Source organism: Natator depressus, chromosome 1 (genome assembly GCF_965152275.1).
Source record: "Natator depressus isolate rNatDep1 chromosome 1, rNatDep2.hap1, whole genome shotgun sequence".
Lineage (NCBI taxonomy): Eukaryota > Metazoa > Chordata > Testudines > Cheloniidae > Natator > Natator depressus.
The window spans coordinates 55,075,270-55,096,980 of NC_134234.1; the positions used below are offsets into that span (position 1 = coordinate 55,075,270).

Sequence of the window (21,711 nt, forward strand, 5' to 3'; positions counted from 1 at the left end):
AAGCTTTTTGAACACTTCAAACTCCAAAACCCAACACCATCAGAAACATGTAAGTTACTGTCCAAGACAGTAGGACATACCTCCCTGTCAGAGAGGGGAAGTGAGGTGTTTGTAAGAGCTTGGTCTCTAGTTACATTTGGCCAGCACAGCCAGAGTTGGCATATCTAGCCTGTCTTTTCCCTACCAGCTCCTTGGGGCCTGTGCCAGATAGAGAGACCACCTTGCTCTGGGTATTGAGTTGGCCTGAGAAAATTCAGAATTAGTTTTTCTATCAGCACATAGTGCACGAGTTGCTAGCTCATTTGGTGGGAAAGAATATATTTGAGATCCAACATCACCCTTGCCCCCTTAAGTTGTGAGGACCCTTGTTTATTTTGTCATGTGTTTAGTTAAAACCCTGCAGAGATCAGTTCAACAGCTTTGGGTTTTCCTTTATTACAAAGGCTGTTTTCCAGACATTTGTAGGGGATAACAGTCTCATGTTTTTGCAGGGTTCCTCAGCTATCAGGATAACACTGATATTTTATATCTAATTTTGTGTAAGACTGATTGTAAAGCAGTATGCATGCTTAGGCTAGTGTAGAGTTTCAGCTCTGGATTTTGTTTTTAATTCATAAATGTGGATACTGTAAAAAAATTGAGCATTGGAATGTGCTCAGATCAAGAAATTCAGTTTTGGCATTATGCATAGTACAAATGTGTTGAACACATTAAATTCTTCAGAGAATGCCACTCTAAGAAACTATACACGACAATGCATACCAGAGGTATTTCCTTGTTTCAACATTTAATTTTGAGATACTGTATCTCCATACAAACACACCAAGAATTACATGAAGGAGACTCAAAATGCCACTATATTGGTGAAGTCCAACCATGATTCTTTGAGGGAAAGAACATCAATTCTTTTTAAACAAATGCTGACAACTTCTCATTATGGTTCTACAAAGTTCAACTCCACAGCAAACTTCTCCCTGTAGATTTTCCACATTTTTGATTTATGAGGATTATCCAACTCATTTCTAGGAAGGTAAAGCCTGGAAAATAGAATGGTCATCTGTTTAGTTATTCTACAGTTCAAACATGTTGCCTTCTTATGTATGGTATGAAAGTAGGCTTGAAAAGGAAGTGAAACATGAGAGCTAAGAATTTGTTTCAGGTTTTGAATATTTTTGGTTTACTTCCACACACTAAAGAGTTGGCTAATCAAATGCATTACACCATTTAGACAAACATTCCACGGTTAAGACAGGTGAGAGAAAACCAAGTTCAGCCATAAAATGAACTATACAAACAATCCTATTAGCAAGGTGACTATTAGCTTTATGGCTGGTGCTTTATGACAAGCACCAGCCTATTGGGGATAAATGGGTACCAGTTGCAAGTTCAGGGTCAAAATTTTTGCTCAAGTATCATTTTGCTTTTTGGTGATCACTAAAAAATAGATACAATAAAATTTAACTCCTCCAATGTCACAAGAAAAAAAAGCAGCTGCAGATACGTGATTTATCCCAAATTTGGAAGAGCTCTATGGGACAGTGATTTAGATATTTGAGGATTTGAACCTCATTTGAAAGAGCATGAGTGCTTCTCTTACCTCACCCCTGTGGTGGTAAATCCAAACTAAGTTTTCAGCTCTGTTTCTGCAGCCATGATCATTTTTAGCTTTTCATTTAATCGAGCCATGAAAGGGTTTAAAAAATATCCTTTTAACCAGGCTCACCTATCCTTATATCATCAACTCTTTTCATGGCTGATAATCCCTCAAGGACGCATCTTAGGCTTCCTTCCCACTGTTGTGTTTTATTAGACATTTTACTGAAGAGTGCCAAACAAGCATTTGGACAGTAGACATTACACTGCACTGCAAGTGCAATCTCTACTGCCAGAAATCCCTGATTAGTGACAGCACTAAGATTTAAGCACACACAAGCATTTCACACCAGTGTGCCAGAGGGACGTGTGTGTCTTCCCCCAGCCAAGAGAAAGGTGTTCTGGTAGGTGTCTAAATCATCTCAAGTAGTTCAGGTAGCTCAAGACATAACTGGAGGAGCATACCAACTCCTCAGTGGGTTTTACGGTGTCTAATGTAGAGACAATACAAAGGACAGATTTACCCTTACCCTGCCATAGTCCATGAAATATTTAGATTGTGTAATGGTAAGGAAAGGACATTTCAGTTCCTCACTTCACAAAAGGAAGAGGAGCACCATTATTAAATACTTCTAAAATCTGTTAACAGTAATTATTGCCTATTGAGGGTAATAAGACCTAGTGCAGCTATTGTTTAAATCATAGGTTTCAGAGTAACAGCCGTGTTAGTCTGTATTCGCAAAAAGAAAAGGAGGACTTGTGGCACCTTAGAGACTAACCAATTTATTTGAGCACAAGCTTTCGTGAGCTACAGCTCACTTCATTGGATGCAAGTGAGCTGTAGCTCACAAAAGCTTATTCTCAAATAAATTGGTTAGTCTCTAAGGTGCCACAAGTACTCCTTTTCTTTTTGTTTAAAATCTTTTTGTTTTTGTTTACCTATCAAAGGGTTAAACGCCAAGGCAGCAGTCCCCAAACTTTTGAAGGTCGCACCCCCCCCCCTTACCCATCTGTGGGCCCCTAGGGGCTGGGAGCAGGGCCACAGCTTGGATTTTGGGGGTGGGGGGGGCGCGCAGCCAAGGGTAAGGGAGCTGGGCCGTGGCCAGGGACCAAGGCTGGGAGTGGGGCCAACAGCCAGGCCTGTGACCAGGTATGGCTCCACTCCCAGCCTTTCCCCTGGGCTGGGAATGGAGCCACAGCTGAGGCTGGGGGCTGGCACGGAGCTGGGGACAGGACCAGAGCAGGGCTGGGGGGGATGTGCCTTCCTTGCCTTCTGTGTGGGCTGGCCCAGGCCCTGCCACATTCTCCTCCCCACGCTGGATGTTCCTCCACACACCCCTGGGGGGGCACACCCCACAGTTTGGGGACCTCTTCTTGAAGGTTTTGAAGTAGACGTTTCATTCTTCTGGATGTTTAAGATTCTCCATAAAATCTATTAAGATTTGTTCACACACTGAAAATAGTAGCATTATGGACTTGCCACTCTGATTGTCCTGGTGTATTACATCTTACCTGTTATTTTCTATAAAAGAGGTGTTGAACCAGAAGAAGAATGGGCAGTCGTCATAGCCTTTTGGAAGATCCTAAAGATAAGCAAAATTGTGTTTAGGATATTTTATATATTTGCTTTTAAAAAAAAGTTTAAGAATCAATCTGTGCTGTACTAAACTATGCTTGTTCCTTGGCAGAACAGACAGGAACACACAACCCTGAAAACTTGATGAGGGGCTGTTGCTGATCACCCACATCAAAACAGTCTCATAATTAACTTTAGCTGGAATTTTACAGTCAGGTCAATGAAAGAGGATGCAGGTCTGTGTGTTGCCTTCATTACACTGTGAAGAAGAAAGCAATAAATGATATCGCCAGAGCAAGTTACAACAAGAGCAGGAATTGCCCGTGTGCCTCCTGGCCTTGAGAGTAGACTTAGGAGCTACAGTACATAGTCTGAAGTTACTAGATTGTCACAGCACAAGGTCATGGAGAGAGAAGCGAGAAGCAGTCACATAAGTGCTGAACACTTGTACTCGCACATTTGCAAGTACTTGCTATGAAGGGTCTACCTTCATCAGAGGAAATACTTTTGAATCAAGGCAAGACTTGTCCTACACAGGGAGTTTTCACATGGATGCCAATTATTTACAATACCAACAGACGCATACATATCTTACATCTCAAAGTTGGAAGTGTACCAGAAATATGCAGTTTTTAATTCCACTATACTTACAGTTTGTGATTCAAATCTGACTTTCACATCACCGCTTATTACAGGACAGTCTTCCAAGCCAATTACTGCAAAGTCATTTTCAGCATCAAAAAATAACTGAAGAAAAACAGAACTGTTTGGAGTAACTGTTTTCAAACTGAAAATAAAATGCACACAAATCTAGCAGTGCCAATTAACAGTGTTCCACTACTAAGTTACAGTGGCTCATATGACAATACCCAATTACTTATGGTTAAAGGCTCTACAGTGAAGAGAAGGAAAATGATTGACTGTTGCCCTCCTGTTGCCAAGGAACTCAGTTTTACGAACTGATCTAATCATCCCATTAGTTTCCTGGGAAACCAACATTCCTTCTGTCCTGTGAAAAACTTGTGAGCTCCAAGTCACACGAAGATGTGCAGGAAATAAAACTGAGTGTTCTATTCCTAGTATTGGTAAATTTCCTTATCAGAAAGTGAGAGAAATTTTACATCCAATGTTTTCCCATGAAAACCAACAGACGTAATGGATTTAGTAAAGTGTGCTCAAGTTCAGTATTGTGAAGACATTTTAGTCAGACACCTCCATTAGAGTTCTTACCCTACAGTTTTCTTGAGTGGCACAAACACAATGGAATACAACTTTCCTTTTCATAATTATCTGTATTTTAAGATCACTTCCATTGCCTTTTCCAACTCCTAGAAGGAATCAAAGTTGTATTATGCTAGGGTTTGATCTTTAAATTATAGAGCTGGAACAATAAGTAGTTAAATGGAACAGGATACAATCAACCCCATGAACTGTCCTATAACGATAATAAATTCACTTTCTTCAGTGTTAAAGTAGTTTTTATGTGGAACTTTCTGGAAGACAGTAGAAAAAAGGCAACCAAAATAAGTCTTCCTTAGTAGGCATAAGAGAATCATGCTTTGAAAAGTATCTATAAGAATTTGTTGAACAAACCACCCTGGAAATCAATTCCTCTAGCCACAGAATACACATGGAGCAACAGCAGTGTAAGGTTCCTCAGGGGTGGGCACCTGAACTTCAGTTCTTGGCTTCTCTGCAAAGGCTGTTCAGATATCAGACTCAGAAGCACACTTGAAAGCATTTGATCCATGCCAGATATATCACGGTCACTTATCGGCTGAAGAATTCTAGTCCCTAAATGCATGCATCTCACAGTCCCCCTCCCCGTTCTAATGCCAGTTGGAGGGAATAAACCATCACTGAAAACAAACAGGCAGAAAGAATCCATTTTAAAAGGGCACGGTCACAGAAGGTGTTCATTTTGCTTGCAACTGAGTTACAAAGAACTTGAGTTTACATTTATATAGAATTTCATTACGTTTTATCTGGCTTCATGAAACAGCAAGGCACATCTCATTTGTTTACACACGCACTTATTCTAGTAATTCTGACCCCAGTAAGGTGTCTGTAGTGCACTTAATATAGATGTAGGAATACAGAATTGAAATAAAAGTGACCTGGAAAATATGCCAAAACCAGGGCAGAAAAGAAAAAAAAAAAAAAAACCTAAAGTGTCCATATAAATTTGTATTAATTCTTACCATTAATAGAGTAGATTTTGATGTTCTTTATTTTGAGTCGTCTCTCCAGTGGGAGTTTCAAGTTATACTTGTTCTTCAGGATCTCATAATACCCAACATACCTACTCTGCAATGCAAAATAAAGCTGCCTATGTTAAATATGGTCCTCACCACATCTGGCACAGACAGACCCTGTTGCTTTCAGTGACCGATAAGTGAGAAGTGGCAAAGTAAGCTAACAGAAATTTCCACAATTTCAATCCCATTTTTGCCATAGTTTGCTCTGCATGGCCTTGGAGAAGTAACAATCTGTGCCAGTTTCCCCCACTCCCATCTGTAAAATAGTATTAACACTTGTCCAACAAAAGCCTTAAGTGGGTGTTGAGTAGTTGGTCAGCAGTCTTCTGATGGACAGTGCCCTCTTCTCAGAAATCTGAGTTTGAAACAGCAGCTTACTGTCTGGCCTTCTAGAAGGCCCTTGTCAACTTCATTTACTTTGAGTCAGGCAAAAAGTAAATGAAATTGATAAGGGCCTTACTTCCAGGTGGGAAGCTGGAAAGCAAAAAAACCTTCCATTTCCATTCTTCCAAAATGGTATTTTTCCTTTAAATCCCTTCCCACTTTTTTTTTAAAATGTGGTTTTGACTTTGTCCTGTTGAGCACAAAAAATTAAAAATGAATTTTTGCAGAAAAAGTGATTTCTGTTTTCCAGCTAGCTCTAGTTCTGAGCATCATTTGTTCAACACATGGTTAACATTAAGTGCTAGGTATTGAACTTTTATTTAAGTCTCTGTGCCTCTTTTCTCCTCACCCCACCCCCGCCAAGCACATTTGTTAGAGCTACAGGAGAAGGCCCTCCTCTTTGGGGAACTTCCCAACTAGTAGAGGGAAGTCATTAAGTTCCTAAAAAGCACATTACCCAGACATACGGCACAGAAGTTTGGAAGTTCTCAACTGAACTGTGGAAAGTACTTCAACTCTGGTTCTTCCATCCATTACATTTAAACAATTACACAGTGGATTTTTATGTGCTTTTTGATCTAACTCACCCTCCACAATCTTCTCACTTTGTTTAGGTTCTTACCTGGGATGGTGTTTCAACTCCTTGAAATTTGGAACTTGTACTTTTATCAGTTCGCCTCTCCCCAAAATAGTCCAAGCTCTCCTACAGATAAGAGTCAGTTTCAAATGAAGCAACAGGACAAATTTTGCAGCTGGTTCACAATGAAGTTTGTGCTATTATATAGTTATAACTGAAGACTAAAACCCAAAAGTATCAGATGTGAACAGTGGTAAAAGGCTTGAAAGAGTCTAAACCAATGTTGGAGAACAGCTGCTTTGGAAGCTAGAGTGAGTTGGTACTAGAAACACAAGGACTAGTCAATCCCTATTGTGACAGAGAACGTTTCAAGGTGGACAAGAATTTGCTAGTCAGAAAATGACAGTATTTAAGTGGTTTTACTAAAGCAACCATCAGAAGTGTAGAGAACCCAGACCTTTTTAGTTAAAAACCCTCCTTTTTACTCCCAATCTGTCTCAATCACCCTCAAATAAAAACCTCACATTCCAGAAAAATACCACAGATGGGTTCCAGGGACCAAGCTCAATCGGCACACAGTTTTTGAAAGGGGGAGGGGGGGAACAAACAACAAAAGCCCCCACAATTTGCAGACATTCAAACTAATATTGGAGAGAAGTCTGTAAAACTACCTTGTACAAGAGAAGCTTATCCCAGTACATCAATTTTGATGATCCTCATACAGATGCAAGTGATTCATACACATAGCATATTTTTGCCATCTGTGCACTAGGGCCACAAATCCAGCTATGCTGCATTACAGCAGCAGATGACCTGCTTTTAATTATGAGACTTGCCACTTAGAGGTATAGTTCATCTTCAAGAATGGCAAGTTCTAAAGGGAGGTGTGCTTCCACCCTCCACACAGGTGCATGATAATAGGGATAAATGGGTCATTTTAAGATTTGATACTAAACTTTGAGCAGGCCTTGCTTTAGAGTAAGATATTAAGCTTAAATTCCTAGTTATAAATGGTTTTAAAGTGGAGATTTTTTTTTTTTTTTAAAAGTCATTTAGACAGCCCAATCAAATGCTTCCATGGCTGGTATCATCTCAACATAATCCAGTCAGTCTCTTCCCATTCTTCCTCACTGCCATTTTCCATTCCCTCAAATTATGAGCATTTAACCATATGAACCATCACCACATTTGGCAACGCCTTTTAAAAGTGGCTTATGCTCTCCATGGAGAATGAGGCATGTGTTTTGTAAAGGGCCTCTCCCTAGTCAATACACGGTCAGAAGAGGACTCATCTTTCTGGAGCTTAACATAAGAGCAAATCTAAGAAACTGCTAATATAGATTTTTCCCTCATACCTTTGCACTCTCAAACTGGTCACTGTCAATGAGCCAAGTGCAAACCATTGTTCCAGTCCTGCCTGTATTAGAAAGGAGAAAAAACAAACTACTGGTATATCACAGTATTTTGAGACATACATGACAGTCAACATGTAAGATTTAAATTTAAACTCTAGACAAAAGCCACATACATATATAGAGTAGAAACTAGAGTACAATCTTAGACAGGGTTCAACACGGAGTTAAAATAAGATGTGCTTTTGCAAAGCAGTTTCTACAGATTTGTATTTTCCTAGTTCTTCTAATTACTCCTTTAAGAATGTCCCCCAATAATTCCTCTGCAGCTTTACTATGAACTACAGCAAGATGGCCAGTACTTTTCAGACCTCTGTTTAATTTGAGATGCCAAATATACTTCAAAACCCCAGGATTACACTACCAGTCATTCTACAGTGTTACTGAGGGTTACTTCTCCACAGGGATGTCCTGACAAGGGGAGAACTGCCACATGAAGGCACACAGGTCAAAACATTGAAGCCAACATTTTCAAAAGCAGATGTCTGATTTTCAGAGTGCCAAGCACCCCACAGCTCACTGATTTCAATGAGAGCTGTTAGGTGCTCAGTTATTTTGACAAGTTTATCCTCTCAGATGCCTAATTTTAGGCACATGCTTTTGAACAAAATTTTAGCCTAAAGTTGTACAAGAGAAATTCAAATACAAGATACCAACTTATTAAAGCAAACAACTGGATATAGGAAGCATGTGGCTAGCAGCAGACTGGGAACTGGTACAGAGGGAAGATCTGGGTTCTATACCCAGTGACTCTAGACTGCAGCAAGCCTCTCTGCTCCACTTCCCTTCTGAAAAAAATTGATGGTCTTAGTGTTGTGAGCCATATGATAAAGTTTTCAAAAAAAGTGCCTTAACTGCTTAGGTCACTTCTGAAAATAGGACTTGTGCTGGAACTAGGGGTGCTGCCACATCTCCTGGCTTGAAGTGGATTCCATTACATACAGGGTTTACAGTTTGGTTCAATAGCTCTCAGCACCCCCACTATACAAATTGTTCCCGCACCCTTGACTGGGAGCAAAGGCATATTTAGGTCTCACAGAAGCCTGCTGTGGATTTTAAGAGCCTGGCCTAACATTTAACAGCATAAGCAGAACTTATGTTTAAGGAATTGCAGAATCATATCTGTGAAAACAAGAAAAGAGTAACCCTAAAGCTTGGGCGGGGGGGGAGGGGAGAGACTGGTTTGAACTACTGATTGGGGAGGAGAGGTAACATGGAAGAAGTGGGAGACTAACACATGTCTAGGATAACTTTATGTTATTTATAAGTTTGTGTTACAAAGGCAGGTTGAAGCTGTATTGTCCAGCACTAGAGGTGACTGATGAGATTGTCCTAATGAGCTTTCCACTTGTAAGTAATCACTCACTTGCTGAGTGTTTTGCCTTAATAAACATTTGTTAGACCCATCTGTTGAGTAAATAAATCTCAATCCAACATTAGGTGTTTTTGAAAATTATCCTTTGTAAAGGGTTTTTGAGAGTCTCTGATGAAAGGTATATGAAGTGCAGAGTAGTTATTAACATGCCCGTTATTTGACTGGATGGAAATCTAAGCTATCCCATGATCAAATACTTGCATTGGAAATTTAGGCAGGTACGAAATGAATGCATTTTAAACTTTAAGCTTCACACCATTTTAATTAGGATACTCCTATGTTTTCCAATCCCTTCTTTGCTACAGTACTTGTTCTCTTACCCTTGCCTCCTTTACAGTGAATTGCTATGATGTTCTTTTCATCCTGTTTCATCCACGCACGCACATTGGCAGTAAATTTCAGCATTTCCCTAGATAAAAGCAGCATATGAATTTCAGCGTTGTCAGAGCTTGTTTTATGCCTAATATTGTTGTTGGGCTGCAGAAACACTAGCATATGACTTACTCTAGGCTGGGGACATTGTGGTCATCAATAAAGACTCTCTCCACCCTGTAATGGAAGTACACAGGGTCATAACCTTTTTCACCTACAAAAAAAAAAAAATCAAACACTCCAGATTAAAACTAGTTTAGAGTTCTGGTAAGTTACCTCTATAATTTTAGTTATTTAAAGTCAAGCTATTTTCTCTGCCTGTGTTTTAAAGATGGTGGAATAGCAGCTGAGACTATCTACTGGAGTCTTTTTTGGACAGTGCTACTGAATGAATAGATTCACAATTCAATTTAAGCAGATCTGGATCAGGCCTAACTTCGAAGGCCAGCTTCCTATTTTGCATCTGCAATTTTGCACCCTCAGTTCATGGAGGGCCCAAAGGACTCCCACCAACTGCTATCAGTTGCAACAGTGATTTGTGGTGGTAAAAAGCAAGAGGCCAGTTTTCAAAGTCATGACCCTTTTAGCTTGATCTTCTCTATTTTAACTGGTTGGCTGAACTGATGTTGGTTCTCATGATCTGATTGTCCGTAACCCCCATCTGGCCAAGTGGCTAGCCAATATTTAAGGTCTTGAGGGTTATTTCCATTTTTTTTTGGATGCAATGCTCTTTGTCTGCAAAGAATGTACAAAGTCCTGTTTCCCTGAACACAGAAGGATCCAACAATGGGAGGCAGTTGCCTCTCTCACAAGTCCAAGCATGCCCTTCTAGCCAGCACTCTGCCCAAAATGCCCTCACAGCCACCCTACCCATGCTTTTTGATACTGTCTCCTAGTTTCATGCTTTTTGGCTGCTTCTGACTTAGTGCTGTAAACTGAGACAAGCCCTCAGATACATAGCTGCAGCAGTTAATCCCCAGCTGCCACTTTGTCAGTCCATAGTGGGATGTTTTCCACTGCTTTGGCTATCACTAAATGAAGGGGCATTTAATTGTTCCCTCATTTAGCCTGAAGAAGGCTATTACACCAATCAGCTTCAGTGACATCTATGAAGCACTTTGTGGGAACCACCCAACCTCCAGCATGCCAGGAGCTACATATACTTACTGCAAAGGTTATAGATTGTATAGTGGTCTTTATGTTTTGTATCCAAGAATCTTGCAACTTCCTTAAGGAAATAAGATATAAGAAATAGATATTTAACTCCAAACATTTGCTTTTTTTTTTTTTAAAAAAAACTATACACACACTAGTTATTCATTTCCACTGCCACGTAAACAGTATACTGCCTTACCGGAGAAGCTGGCTATATTCACAATAGACCATGAGACAAGAAGAAATGAGTAGTTCAGGTTCTCATCTAGCTACTAAGCCAGTCTACCACCAGTTTTTATACATAGTTCCTAAAATGATTAATTCAGTAAAGTTTAAGTGATCATTTAGTCTTATTCTGTATTTGAGAGAGAAAACAGCCTCTTCTATAAGTCACCATTTAACATAGCCTGGATAGCAAAGAGTGACCTTCTCAGGAAGGCTTTAAATGGATAATAGAAAATGAGGGTAACCTCAGGACACTTATGTAGCAAATCATGCAGCTAGAGTACAACCCCCAAGGACAAGATGGGCAGACTGCACCCTTAATTTTTATGCTTGTGATTCAAGACATAAGCCCACTAAGTACTGGCCTCAGACTACAAGTTGGTTTCCTGGAGACCATCAGAGGCTAGTTTAGTCATTCCCAATCTGATCCATATTCAACCTAGTGAAAAGGGATTGGAAGTGGAACACAAATTCAGTGCTGTTAAGTTTTGAAGTCACGTGCAGGAGGGATTTTAGGAGATATTTTACCTTTATAGGATTCCTATAGAAAGACTGCTTCCCAGATGATGGAAATGACATTGCAATAATACGATCTATGGAGGAAAAAATGTATATGTTAAGTCCACAAGAATTGGAAATAGGCAGTGGAGGATGAATTTGAAAGAACTACTATGCACTATTAAAAAGACAAAAAGCTATCCAAAAAAAAAAGTGTGGCTTTGAGAGTAGAAGAAGTACCATTAATGTTATGAATTAGTTACACAGTATGACTACTTGTTTGTGGCGTGGCCTGTATCACCAGCAGTAGCCCAGATTTAAAATTTGAATTTTTAATTACAAAGAAGTACATTTTCTGCCAGTGTACTGTCTGTATTTATTATAGGATATTTATCAAATTAACAGCCCTGCAATAATGGATATTCCACCTAGAAGAAATCCTAGTTATCAATCACTATTCTCTACACAGCAAGACCTGCTTAAGACAATGGATTAGTTTTGCACCTTCCCCTCACCCCAAGCTGGCACTTATAGGATGTCTGCAAATAAGTTATTCAAAAAAAGTTTTTTAAATTTTGGTTCAAGTCATCCAAGTGAGGACATTTCAGCAAATCAAAGAAATTGGAAAGAATTGTTTGAGCTGAAACAAAATGGTTTGGGCATTTTTAAAACGAAAGCAACAAGTTAAGGGATAGATTCACAAGAACTGTGGTGGGGGCAGGGTGACGACTACAGCTTGTGGTCAGGGCACTCTCCTGGGATGTGGGTGACCCAGGTTCAAGTCCTTGCTCCACAGCAGGTCTCCCACATCCCAGGAGAGCACCCTAACTAATTATACAATAGGCATAAGGGGGGGCAACACAACAACCTCCTCTTCAGTCTTTTTGTAAGACCAGCACCCAAATCTGTTGTGCATTTAGCCTTAAGACCTGAAATTTCCATTTTCTTCCTTTCAACCAAAACAATTTGCCAACAGACAAACTTATGAACTGTGTTGACCCAAATATGCATTTTGGTGAAAAGTCTCAGCTGAAAAATTTCAGCCAGCTCTAACTTTGGAGTAACCAATAGTTCTCTAAAATTGTACAAACCAGTAACATAAGTAAGGTCCAGGTCAAAGCCATCTTTTGTATAGCGCCTTTTGTTTTCCGAGACCTGTCAGTCAAAAAGACAAATGAAGGAGTTAGAAAGGAGAGTCAAGGGAACCATAAAGATTAGGGAGTGTCTAGAAGGGTGAGTACTGAAGTAGTCCAGATGGTTACTGTTTCTCCTTGTAACTAAGCATGAGTGGCAGAGCCTCAATCTTTCCCTATCCACTCCAGGTGGAAGTGTACATAGTTAGAACATACACATTGTAGAACTTATGTCTACATAGCCAGCATAACTCCCTCGTGTAGAAGCAGCATACATCAACAGAAGGAGTTTTTCTGCTGGTGCATCTGATGAAGTGGGTTCTAGCCTATGAAAGCTTATGCCCAAATAAATCTGTTAGTCTTTAAGGTGCCACCAGCCTCCTTGTTTCTGCTGGTGTAGGAACACCACCACCCCAAAAGGCCATTAGCTATGCCACCAAAGACACGTTTCTGTTGGCATAGTTGTGTCTACACTGGTGGTTTTGTCAGCATATCTATGTCACTAGGGTGTGTCCCCACCCCCAGTCCCCGACAACATAACTACACTAGTATATAGATCAAGCTTAAGACTAGCAAGTTGCTCACACTAGGTAACTCAGCAGCAGCATTCACACAAATTCAGAAATGAAACTGCATTTTAGTCAGGCTTTGTGCTCAGGAATTATTTCAATCCAGTAATCAGTAGCCAGCAACAGCTGTACTGGGGCTGCTGACCTTATCAAGGCCTTATTCTAGTTAGTGGGACAGTGCACGATGAGACTGTCTACATGGATCACACTGTTGTATGCTACATCATATTACTGATTTGTTTAAAAAAAAAAAAGTACCATTTAATCCACGATTCAATTCTCTACTGGGAGGGGGGAGCAGGGGGGAAGAAGATCAGCTTTGTTGCATCTTCACCAATTGCTTAATCAGGGCTATACTCCCATGTGCAAGTGAGGCCTTAGAGGGAGAAGCACTAGGCAGATCACAAGGGTTACTCTTATTTTACAAAAGGATGCCAGAGAATCCTTTGAACTCCTAGTGGGATGCAATACCTCACTTAAGATGTTAAAGTGAAGTTGAGCTCTAAGGGACAGGATCTCTCACACACACAAGTCTTGGAGATTTTTTTTCCAGAAAAAGTTTTGATGCCTCAGGGTAAACTCTAGCTATCTAAATATCTTGGAAATTTCTCAGTTAGTCTACATTTGACAAGCAAGATGCTGATGGAGTATTGATTTTGTTCCCTGAAAAATGCACATGGAAGTTGGGTTAAAATTGACACTACATTAAGAGTCCTGCGGGAGGGGAGAAGAGAAGAAAAGGAACACTTTTTATTCAAAGCTATGTCTAAACATTTTGAAATGGAGTTTTAATATCAGATGCTACCAGGAAGCTAAAACTTAAGGTACAGTTTCTATTCTGTTTATACCTGCAGAAGATGCACTATAATAAAAGCTTTTGCCTCTGATTTTAATTGTAACCACTCATTCCTATATTCATGGGATACAGGAGATTTTCTTCTCTCTGCCCTGCCATGCAAGTGTGTTCAATATAAAAAAGTCAAGACAGAATTGGCTATTTGCATCAGGTATGTCATGGCATCACATCAGTGCCACCACACTGCTGTAGTGGGACAATGGTGTTTTGAAGGTGTGACCCTATACTGAGAGTGGAAACACTGCCTGAATGCAGAAATGGTTCTCAACTACCTAATGCTGTAATTCAATACCTGCTCCCTATCACTAGAACAGATTGCTTTAGTGGATGGGGCAGAATCCTGTTACTAGTCTGCTGGCCTGCAATTCTGACTGTTTTAGAATGAGAACTGTGCAGTGTTAGGTATGAGGGGAGGAAAACCAGAGTGCAGAATAAACTAAGACAGAAATAAATGGAAGGGAGGGAAGCAGGCGGAGATGGGAACAAAAGTGAAAGTTCTTATTACTACCCTTCACTGCTGAAGAACTCTGTTACTGCTTTAAGAATATGAGGAGAGTTTGAAAACCATAATAGCACATTCAGACAAACAGTTATGAAGCTAACTTACCATCCTCCTGGTCACCTTTTCTAGTTGTTTCTTTTGCGAGGCCAGGCGAAATATTCTTATCAGAATGATAATTCTCAAAGCTCGAAGGACGATAACCATTCTAGCAAAGAGAGGAAGAAGTTAGCTTTCCAATGGAATAGAGCTGGGCAGAAGATGTAAATTATGTTTTGCCAGAAAGATTGAAATTTGTTTTGTTCCAAATGAGGATAAAAAGCCAACATAACTGTTTTTGAAAAAACAAAGTTAAAATTGTTTTGGGTCAACACATTTTGATTTCATAACTTCAAGGTATTTTATTTTGATTTCAACTTTCCATTTAGAGTTGTTGTTTTTTAATTCAAACAAAAAGTTGGAATTTTCTATTCCAGAAAGTGTCAAAACAGGATTTTTAAATAGTCAAAATGCTTTTCTGTGCCCCCGCCCAGTGAAATTGTGTCAAAGTACAAAATGTTGCAAAATCATGTGGTTACAACAAAATTGCATTTTTCTGATGGCAAACTGTTTAACTGCAAGTTTTCTGACTGGCCTTACAATGAAAGCAGCCAGGAATTCACCTACAGAGATAAAGAGTTTTCATTGCTTCACTGCTGTGCATAGTGATGCCAGCAAGTATAGTCTCACTCTACCTATCCTCCTTAGCAATAGTAAGAGCTCCACAATATTAGCCAAGCCATAACACTGCGGATCTTTCAGTTTCCCAGTTTATATCCATGGTATACAAGGTCACTGTACTCATTTGAGTATGTTAATGGCTCTTGGTATTGAGAAGACATCAAGATCATCAAATGTGCACCTTTGGCTCCTTACTCCATGGATGTGTAGCGTTTTATGCAAGAGGTTCAGGAAAACTGAGCAGTTCTAGAGTCCCAAACGTAATCACTCATCCATTTCAGTTAGAGAGATGATAATGGACATTCTTAGAAGTTAAAAGTTTTGAAGTGGAAAGAATTTTCTGCTGACTCAAGTGGTTTAGGGAAGCATGTTACTGTTTAGAAGGCTTCCCAAAACTTGGTTCGCAGCTTGTTCAGGGTAAGCTCCTGGCAGGCCGTGAGACACTTCGTTTACCTGAGCGTCCGCAGGTATGGCCGCTCGCAGCTCCCACTGGCCATGGTTTGCTGTTCCCGGCCACTGGGAGTTGTGGGGAAGTGGCGTGGGCCAGGCCACCTCTTCCCACAGCTCCCATTGGCCAGGAACGGCGAACCGCGGCCAGTGGGAGCTGCAAGCGGCCATACCTGCGGACGCTCAGGTAAACGAAGTGTCTCACGGCCTGCTAGGAGCTTACCCTGAACAAGCTGCGAACCAAGTTTTGGGAACCCCTGCCTTAAGGTATGCCTATTCTCCAATCATTCTAGCCCACGTAGCTGTACCCAAGCTAGCCTTCCTTGAGCTAGCCTGCTAAAAACAGCAGCGTAGCCAAGGTAGCATAGGCTAGCTGCCTGGGTATGTGCCTGGGGTCCCAGACAGGATTGTAGTCAGACCCTTAGCCCATGCCACTGCCTGTGCTACACTGCCATTTTTAGTGAGCCAATTCAGTCAAGGCTAACTCAGGTATGCCCACACATGCTGCAGTCACACCTCCCGACTGCTGGGTAGACATACCCGAAATGCCATCCCAGAAAATGCCTTGTCCTACACGGGATGAGATTACCTAGAGCATAACCAAAGTACTCAGTTGTGTGAAGGATATGGGACTGCTCTGTATTAATTCATGATTGTCCAGTTACAGTAAGGGATGTTCTCTATTTGACTATGTGCAGTTAAGTCAAAAGGCGCTGTTAGGAAAAACAAGCAGGAAATAAAACAGTGACTAGAGATAAGGCACCTGGAGGAGTGGGAAAGGAGACAGAACATTGCAGGGTAATTAAGAGAAGGGCTATCAACTGGAAGAGTCTACCTCCCTTGGCTCCAGCATAGTCATAAGACTTTTTGGCGAGGGTTGGGAGCCTAAAAATCAGAAGGACATCCTGAGGCCTTGTCTACAGGAGAAAAGTTTTGCTGGGATAGCTATGTCAGCAAACCCTCTAGTGTAGATGCAGTTTATATCAGTGTACAACTGCTTCTGCTGGAATAGCTTATACTATTTCCCCAAGAGACATAAGCTATACCAGCAAAAGGTCTTTATGCCACTATAAGCCCTAGTGTAGATATAGCTTATGTTGACAGTTATGTCCATTTAAAAAAAAAAAAACAAACCCATACTCTTAACTGACAGATGTCAGAGATGCAAGGTGGGTGAGGTAATATCTTTTATTGGACCATCTTCTGGTGGCAAGAGAAGCTTTTGAGCCACACAGAGCTCTTGCCACCAGAAGGTGGTCCAATAAAAGATATTACCTCACCCACCTTGTCTTGCTCAGATCCTGGGACCAAACACAGCTATAGCTAACTGACATAGCTATATGTAGTGTAAGTTTCAGGTAAAGAGTCTTTCTGGAAGTGGGAGGGTCAGTTGTCCAGGACTGATGGGAGAAACAGGTTGACAGAAAGGTTCTGCAAAGAGACTGAAGAAGATGGGCCTACCTGGCTAACATGTTGGGTTGGGGGAGAGAAATAGTAGCTGTTTCCCTAGAGCTTATAGATTGTTTGAAAATCCTTATTCTTACACTATGCGGTGTTCCTACTGTTAAAACAATACCTGGTTTTAGAAAAGGCTGCATGGTCATTCTGTATATACCACTGGTCACAGCTCCCGAAGGTCAGAACTGCAGATAATGAACTTATGTTGGGCCTGCTGAAGTAATCACTGTTAGTACATAGGGGTCTACAACCCAAGATCCTGGTCTTGGGTTGTCTACAGCACAGAGCCCATGTTGGCATAACTATGCTGGTATAGCCCCCAGGGGACAGGGAAAAAACTTCACATAAGCTATGTCTACACTACAGAGCCTATGCTAGCCAATAGCCCAATAGTTAGGGCACTCATCTGAGATGTGTGGGATCCATGTTCAAGTCCCTGCTCTGCCTGAGGAGAACAAGACTCGAACCTGAATTTCCCACATCAGAGGCAAATCCTTCAACTACCAGGCTACCAAGACAATTTCTCTGGCCCAGTGAGTATTTATTGTATGCAAAGTAGAACAGCTCCAACAGGAGAGTAACAATCATTTTCTTCCCCTTTCCCACTGAACTTGAGAAACCTTCTCAACAAATGGTTCATTGAAACAGACCCCTTTCCCACAAATTTGATTTCTACAAATTGTTAGTTTGACAATTGTTCAACAAAAATCCCCTGCCAGCGGTAGCTGGAAGTGCTCTGTTTTTTGATGCTGAAGTTTTTAAATCTGCCAAGTATGATATCACACACATTATTCTAATACTTTTAACTTGCTTTAGTTTTTAAAGAAGCAGGAGTTAATCCTTCCTCCAATCAGTTGTAAACGTAAGTAAGGTTTCTAGTTTACTACTAGCTCTGATTTCTGTTTACTTTTAAGACAAGTTTTGCTGAGTAAGGCTATGTCTACACTTACAGTGTGTCAAGTACAGGCACTATATGTGTAGCCACATGCCATGGTGAAAGGCTCCACTGCCTTGCCACTACCAGAGCCTTTCACCACTACTGAGCATTTCAAAAAAAAAAAAAAAACCAGCAATGTAGACCTGGAAGGCACTGCTTGGTTGTGTAGAGCAGTGGTCTCCAAACTTTTTGGATCGCGTACCCCCAGGGCCAGCTCTAGGGAAGCAAAAATGAAGAAGAGCTGCCACCGAAGACAGAGCAAGGAGAGCTGAGCTGCTGCCGAAGACGGAGCAGGGAGAGCCTTCAGCGGCACTCCTCCTGCTGTGCACCCCCAGGGATGGTCTTGCATACCTCCTGGTGTGTGTGAACCCCACTTTGGAGACCACTGGTGTAGGGAGCCATGAGGGTGTGATGGGTTGGGTCACAGAAACTCCTTTGGGAATGCCACCTGATGTGGCAAGACTACCTCTGAGCCAGTTTTCCCTGTCAGCTTGGGACTTCAGTATCTTGCCTTGTTTGAGCCAGACACTTGCCTGCTGCAAACACAGATCCAAGTCTGAACCACCACAAGCTGCAGGCTTAATTGGGAAAAAAAAAAAAAAAAAAAAAAAAAAGCTTAAGAAGTGTTCCTATCTCCAGCACTCAGACACCCAGCTCCCAAAGGGGTCCAAACCCCAAATAAAATCTGTTTTACACTGTATAAAGCTTATATAGGGTAAACTCAAATAGTTTGCCCTCTATAACACTGATCGAGATATACACAGCTGTTTGCCACCCCCCCTCCGGTATTAATTAACCCAGAGTAAGTAAAAAGTGCTTTTAAATACAAACAATAGGATTTAAGTGATTCTACGGAATGACAGACAAATTACCAAGCCAAAAAAAACCCCACATGCAAGTGTAAGCCTAATACAGTGAGGAGCTGAATACAGATAAAATCTCACCCTCAGACATTTCAATAAGCTTCTTTCACAGACTAGATACCTCCCTAGTCTGGGCACAATCCTTCCCCCTGGTACAGTCCTTGCTCCAGCTCAGGTGGTAGCTAGGGGATTTCTCATGACTGCAGCCCCCTTTGTTCTGTTCCACCCCCTTATATATCTTTTGCACAGGGCAGGAATCCTTTGTCCCTCTCTGGGTTCCCACCCCTCCTTCTAAATGGAAAAGCACCAGGTTAAAGATGGATTCCAGTTCAGACTACATGATCACGTCACTGTAAGACTTCATTACCCACTTACCAGCACACACTTATACAGGAAGACTTACAAGTAAACAGAACCATTTACAACCAAGTGTCCTGGTTAATGGGAACCATCAAGATTCCAAGCCACCATTAATGGCTCACACTTTGCATAATTACAATAAGACCTCAGTTATATTTCATATTTCTAGTTTCAGATACATTTATACAAATAGGATGAACACACTCCGTAGATTATAAGCTTTGTAATGATACCTTACAAGAGACCTTTTGCATGAAGCATTTTCCAGTTACGCCACATTCACACTCATTCATATATTTTCATAAAAGCATATAGAGTGCACCATCATAGGGTGTATACCCTGAGGGTTCAGGTATATACAGCACTCTACCTCATCTCTAACAGGTTTTTTGCAGTGTTGGAAAAATATGTGAGTGGACCCCGTAAAGCTTTCTTTGCTGGGAGCCAGAGTGCTTTGGAGATCACAGGTATTGCATAACACCAGAGAGAAATCCTTTTTAAACACACACTACTTACATTTACAGTGGCATGTGGAGTACATACTACTCCACATGCCACTGCTAGTGTGTGTGTGTGTACACACAGCAGTGTAGACTGAGACACAGCTTAGGTGGGTAATTTGGGTATAACATTTTATAAACAAACATTCAGGTATTCAGGGTTCTTCCCTATACTCCCTTCAAAAACCAGACGTGCCAGACACTAGCAAGTTTTAGAAGGATTTATAAAGAGAGAGATAATATTCACATTTCTAAGCAATTAGATCACACACTTCTTACCTTGGGATCTTGTCTGCACCACTGAAGTCGGAGAAAGAATACACCATATTAATCAACAGGGTGCCCACGACAATCACCGCATCTAAAACGTTCAGTTTGGACTTGAAATAATTGTTGAAGCTGAAATACAAAAGAAGGGAAGCAGAGACAAAATTAAGGGGGGGGAATATCTAAAAGTACTATGAGAAGTGTATATTTCATATTGCTACAAAACATTGCTCATGGATGAATTGGTCCTCAATAGCCTGTTTGTTACTCCAATAGGAGTAAAACAGATTTTTATCAATCCTTTACAAACCGCTGACTCCACTTAACACCAGGTCACATATACCAGTTTAAAAGGAAAATTGAAAAGAATTCCCTCCTACCCTCTTCATTCAAATCCCAACTTAAACACTCTTCCTATGAAGTCTACCAAAATTAGCCAGCCCACATACCATGCTGCTGTACCACTGGGTATGCTACAATTGCAGTGCTTTAAATCTCTTCTGGACAGCCAGGGCAGTTTGTATTTGTATTATCTTCTGTTATCCTCATGCAGAGTAGTACCAGAGTAATGCCTTTAGAATTAATGGGCCTATATCAGAACTCTGGTACTACAGCATTTTGCTCTCTACACAGACTGCATTTATTATTTTACTGCAGTAGCACCTAGAAGCCCTAGTCATTGTGCTATGCTCCATTGTGCTACTAACTGTTCAAACGGAACAAAGGCAGTCCCAGCCCCAGAGAGCTTAAAGTCATGCTAAGAGTATTCATGAACAGTGCTTCCCAGTTACCTGAACAAACCGAAGACTAAGAGTGCTAGTCATTGCACATAATGAATGACTTGCCAGTGTTAGGGACCAGCACTGGGAACTTCACAGGACTGATTCTGGTCTCACACTGGTGAGTCAGGAGTAACTGCACTGGTGGTTACCCCAGCGTAAGTGAATTCAGAGTCAGCCACCACATATCCACTGTGCAGATTCTTTAGAAGTCAGTGTACATTTTTAAGGTGTCCCTATACAAAGATGTCTTGCTGAATTTTCAGGCCCTTGGGCATTAACCTTACCCCTCAACAAACACTCGCAGGAGAACATCCACGAGAAAGAAGAGCGCTATCGCCAAGGAAACGCCTTCCAGGGTCTCTCTTATGCTCTTTTCCTTGTCACTAATAGCTAGGTCCACAATCACAAGAGCAATGTCCACAAAGATGAGTACAACACCAAATACTCTACGAAACAAAAAAACAAAAAAGGCATCTCTCAAGAGGGAAAGTACGAAAGTATTACACTTCTCATTGCTTGATGTGCACAAAGTCAGTTGCTCACAATTTTCAAAATGAAAGCCACTTTTGTAAAGAAGTCTAGTATTCTCTTATTTTATGCCTGTTCTGAATTCTTCATGTTCCCCAGATATATGTTTTAGTAACTACTTTTCCTCTTAAAACAAAGAGGGAGACATATTTGCTAAGCCTGTTGGGAAATGCAGCACCCTCTGAAGGCTGCACAAGCCTTCATTCACACTGTAGCTGCCAAGAAGGCATGGCCAACCATGCTGTGGCAATTTAACCCATGCCAGGATGCAAGAATAACCTGTGGGACCATACTAGCAGGTGGTGTTAGGCTAAGAGCCAAGAGAAACACAAAGTTCTGTGTCCAGCAACCTCAAAGCTGCTTCATA

General features: G+C 41.0%; 1 protein-coding gene across 4 annotated transcripts in view; it reads right to left on the bottom strand.

Annotated features, from left to right (window-relative positions):
* Positions 1-770: 770 nt before the first annotated feature.
* LOC141991769 (phosphatidylinositol 3,4,5-trisphosphate 3-phosphatase TPTE2-like) overlaps positions 771-21,711 on the bottom strand; it is a 72,562-nt gene continuing 51,621 nt past the window's right edge. For all 4 annotated transcript variants that reach the window (XM_074960088.1, XM_074960087.1, XM_074960089.1 and 1 more), the window contains exons 5-19: positions 21,101-21,262; positions 20,047-20,166; positions 14,591-14,690; positions 12,517-12,580; positions 11,456-11,520; positions 10,715-10,775; positions 9,680-9,761; positions 9,496-9,584; positions 7,744-7,805; positions 6,434-6,514; positions 5,371-5,476; positions 4,400-4,497; positions 3,821-3,916; positions 3,106-3,176; positions 771-1,037 (exon numbers count right to left, since the gene is read on the bottom strand). In XM_074960088.1, the coding sequence (XP_074816189.1) occupies positions 935-1,037; positions 3,106-3,176; positions 3,821-3,916; positions 4,400-4,497; positions 5,371-5,476; positions 6,434-6,514; positions 7,744-7,805; positions 9,496-9,584; positions 9,680-9,761; positions 10,715-10,775; positions 11,456-11,520; positions 12,517-12,580; positions 14,591-14,690; positions 20,047-20,166; positions 21,101-21,262 (1,360 nt within the window). In that variant the 3' untranslated portion in view covers positions 771-934. The remainder of the gene's footprint in view (positions 1,038-3,105; positions 3,177-3,820; positions 3,917-4,399; positions 4,498-5,370; positions 5,477-6,433; positions 6,515-7,743; positions 7,806-9,495; positions 9,585-9,679; positions 9,762-10,714; positions 10,776-11,455; positions 11,521-12,516; positions 12,581-14,590; positions 14,691-20,046; positions 20,167-21,100; positions 21,263-21,711) is intronic.